This window comes from Rutidosis leptorrhynchoides, unplaced genomic scaffold (genome assembly GCF_046630445.1).
Source record: "Rutidosis leptorrhynchoides isolate AG116_Rl617_1_P2 unplaced genomic scaffold, CSIRO_AGI_Rlap_v1 contig92, whole genome shotgun sequence".
Taxonomy (NCBI): Eukaryota; Viridiplantae; Streptophyta; class Magnoliopsida; order Asterales; family Asteraceae; genus Rutidosis; species Rutidosis leptorrhynchoides.
The window spans coordinates 81,547-85,694 of record NW_027266885.1 but is presented as its reverse complement, the minus strand read 5'-3'; the positions used below and the strand labels follow the sequence as shown (position 1 = coordinate 85,694).

The window sequence follows — 4,148 nt, the reverse complement described above, 5'->3', positions numbered from 1 at the left end:
ACCAACCCACACATGCACATGGCTGCAATTGTGTCCCAGCACATGCATGTAAAAGCAAGATTTCATTTCAATCTCTCTAGAATAATATTCTATGTTTTATTAATGTTTTAAATCTCACCTACTTAATTTAGTGTATTTTATTTTTAGCTTCTCTGAGATGCACCAAAAAGGATGCTTATGCCCATTTGACCATTATTAGTTTCCCTCTGTAGGGTCAAAAGGAAACGAAATTGATCAAATTCACAATGTCAAAAGAACAGAGTGTTCCCAAAATTTCCGTAGCCCAACAACATCTGCTACAATGCTTGATACGTTCGTACGTAGAACAACATCATTCAAGATATAAATTACGTATTTGTATTCATCATCAATCGATTTCTTTTTGTTCAATTTTTTCATAACAATATTCTATATAGAATAATCTGATGTAAAATGATATAATCACATATGTAATTGAAAATTTGTTTTCATGACATTTACAGAATTCCGTCATTAAATTTTTTTTACAATGCAGCAGCTCGTAGTTCGTTGGTATCAAATTATAAATAAAAAAAAAAAAAATTGAACACCAAAGGTAAATTAAGGATCAAGAACATATATATGGCTAATACAATGATATCATTAATTACAATCCTTATATTACATACAGCCTTTTTTTCGCATTTAGTTAGACTTCACTAAAAATATGAAATAGAGAGTGCTTAAAAAGTAGGAGTATATATTTTTTGGTTCAATGAAAACTGATCAGTTTCAAGTGTTTCTAGATGTGCTATATATATATATATATATATATATATTAGATGAAAAATGTTCAAACTATTTGACTATAAGATAAAAAATCACTATATATATTATATAATTATGTCCTCTTAACTTTCTCTTTTATATTTCACTTTCAGGGTCACAATCAAGTAGTACTTGTTTTTCTTTGAGAAAACCTTCTTCACATTTGACTGCTTGGTCTTCATGTGCATGTGCACATTCCTCACTAGTACTAATCTTACTCTTACCCACCAAGTCTTCTGCTTTTAAGAACTCTATTCCCCAATCTGTCTTATATACCACAATCAAAATTGATACCACGCAAGCAATTTGTGCCCCAAGAAGCCCATAGCATAGACCCACAAACCCTAATCTCCAAACAAATGCCAATACTACAGCCAATGGTGCCCCCACCAAGTAAAATGAGTAAAAATTTATCCATGCCCCAATTGAGGGCCTAGCACTTCCTCTAAGTATCCCACAACTTGTTGTTTGTGGACAATTTGCAAGCTCACATACCCCAATTATGGGTAACACTCTCATTGTTAACTCTAGTACTTCATTATCATTTGTAAATACTCTCCCCCATACTTCTCTACCTAATGTGGTCCACAGTAAACCAAACAATGAGCTAAATAGAGCTAGGCCAACAGCTACGATTGTCGATAGTCGCGCCCTATTAGGCCTTCCGGCTCCAAGTTCATTCCCTACACGTGTCGACACAGAAGCACTTAGGGCTGTTGGAATTGTGTACATTAGTGAAGTTGTTTGTATAACGATGGCTGAAGTGGCCAGTGCTGCTTGCGGCTTTTGAAGATATCCTGTTAATAACGTCATGAACTCATACCACCACCATTCTAAGCACACTCCTAGGCAGCTTGGGATTGCAAGCTTTAGTAAAATAATCCATTCTTTTCCCAATGAATATTTAAGGGTTTTAGTAGTAGTAGTAGTGCTAATATTGTCCAATGTAATCAATGGTGTGTGTAATGGCTCCTCCGGCATACGTTTGTAATACATGTAACAAGAAATGAATATTAGAGTGTTGAAGTTTGTAATGAACATTGAGATTGCAATTCCTGGAATCCCATAACCAAGAGTGAAAGCTAGAGTGATTGTGATTGGAATGTGAAGGAGGATCGAAGCAAGAGTGCACCACATTAATGGCCAAGTAGTACCTTTACTTCTTAAGTAAATTCTTAAAGGATGAAGGATACTATTCGCTACAAGATCGGGAATGGCAAATTTGCAATAAAGGCTAGCAACTTGGGTTATTTCAGGGTTTTGGTGTAGGTAAAGCATTAGAGGCTCTAGATTGGCCCAAAACAAGCTAATAGGAAGTGAGGCTAGAAGTAACATTAGGATTGTTCTTTTTAGAGTAAGAGAAGCTATTGAATGGTTTCTTGACCCAAAAGCTTGACCACAAATTGACTCCATGCCCATGGCCAGACCGGAGAGCACAGAGTAGCCGGTGATGTTGGTTAAGCCGATCGCCAATGCGCCGCCGGCTAGTTCAAGGCTTCCTAACCTTCCCATACATACTACTAGCACCATGTTCTTCAAATAAGCCACCAAGCTCATGGCAGCAATTGGAAAGCCTATGTCACTTATTTTCTTTAGTTCATCCACCACCTATATATAAACAAAATGAAAATTTAATAAGCTCTTGAATAATATTCTCTTTAAATTAAATAACACTATGTAGTACGAATTTAAAGAATATATATTGATAAGGTTTGGTACCTCTGGCAATGTCGGATGCTTGTGGGAATTTTCTGTGGCAACCATTCTTTTTTGTGATATCAGTACTGGAAAGCAATATGATGAGTAGTCAATGTTAAGATCTCTCTTTTATTCAAAAAAAAAAAAAAATCTCTCTTTTATTATGTTTCTCAAACAGAGAGTGAGTGAGTGTGTGTGAGCAAAGAGAGACTGAGAAAACGATATTTATAGTGCAAGAAAAGTGAAATGCTGATGAGCTATTGGTTTATTTATTTATATACTTTTTGATTTTAATTTCACTTTTCTTTTAAAATAATGGGTGTTTTTGAACTAATTTTTTTATGTTTATTTTTCTACTATATCATCGAAAAAAAATTACATAAATTATGACGAACCTCCTACCCAAAGTTGTCAGTTCTTAATACGGAACGATGGATTGCCGTAGGAATGTAGACGTAGATTTGTAAACGGAACGTAGTTCCTACCTTAATATTAAAAGATATATATGTATTGAATATCAAAAATATTATAATTAATTTTTAAAAAAATAACAAATATTTAATAGCAAAATTCAAATTAAAGGATAATAAATTAAATATTAGTTGATCATGATCATAAAGTTCAAAACATATTTAGTTAAATATGATTCAACCTATGATAATTCAACGAGACTATCACGATTAAAGAATTTCATCAATTTAGTTTTTATAGTTTAAAAAAAATTATGTAAGTCCAAAACTACATCGTTATAATACAAAATCCAAAAAAAAAAAAAATTAAAAGACACAATTCTTACACTCTTACGTGCAAAAATGACGTTCCTACCATTCTTACGATCCTTTTCAAAGCATTTCCACCTTAAAAAATGTATTCCTACCTACTTATATATACACACAACAAGGAATGTAAGAAGGATTAAGCCTGATGCGAGTTTTTTTTCCATTTTTATTTCTTTTAACTCCAAATGTTTAATTTATGTTGGAATTCTTTGCTAATTTAATTTTCTTGGCTATAGAATAAAATTTATGACATTGTCACTGTCTGTGTCTGACTGTACGTCCATTGTTGTGTGGGATTACAGAAGCATGTAAAGCTTATTTTAACTGTGTGCATATTAAATGTAAGTGGTAGTGCCAACACATTCAGTTTGCCAACGTAGATTTGTCATTTTCTCTTGAATATCTAAACATATAATATACGATTTCTCATTCACAATAAAAAATATCATACTCGAAATGGTATTCTACCTAATTTTTCATCTCAAATTTGGAGAGAATGTCTATACAAATTTGGACATTTAAATATACCTCGTGCTGAAAATTAATGCTCGGCATAATCATTCAATAATACATATGATTAAGTACAAATAAAACCATATTAACTACCTGTTAAGTAGCTTTTTAATGTTTTATAGTATGGGATATTTTCGTTAATCTATGATGTGTGACAAGTTGTACTTTTCTCCAAATAAAAATTAAGTTTTAAACTTCCTATTTTTTACATGATGGTGGCTACTCATCCTACATCAGTTAATAACAAAATTATTCCATAACTATAAAATATAATACAAAGATATATAAACTTTGGAGAGCGATTAATATATATATATACCTCTGTTCATCAAAATATATATACCTCTTTCAATCTGTCTGTCCTAATCCGAC

At 32.4% G+C, this 4,148-nt stretch overlaps 1 protein-coding gene across 1 annotated transcript; it reads right to left on the bottom strand.

Annotated features, from left to right (window-relative positions):
- Positions 1–882: 882 nt before the first annotated feature.
- LOC139885276 (protein DETOXIFICATION 55-like) lies at positions 883–2,550 on the bottom strand. Its single transcript, XM_071869199.1, has 2 exons — positions 2,506–2,550; positions 883–2,394 (listed from the first exon to the last, which is right to left on the bottom strand). Exons 1-2 carry the CDS (start codon positions 2,548–2,550, stop codon positions 883–885), a joined length of 1,557 nt encoding a protein of 518 aa, XP_071725300.1.
- Positions 2,551–4,148: the final 1,598 nt, after the last annotated feature.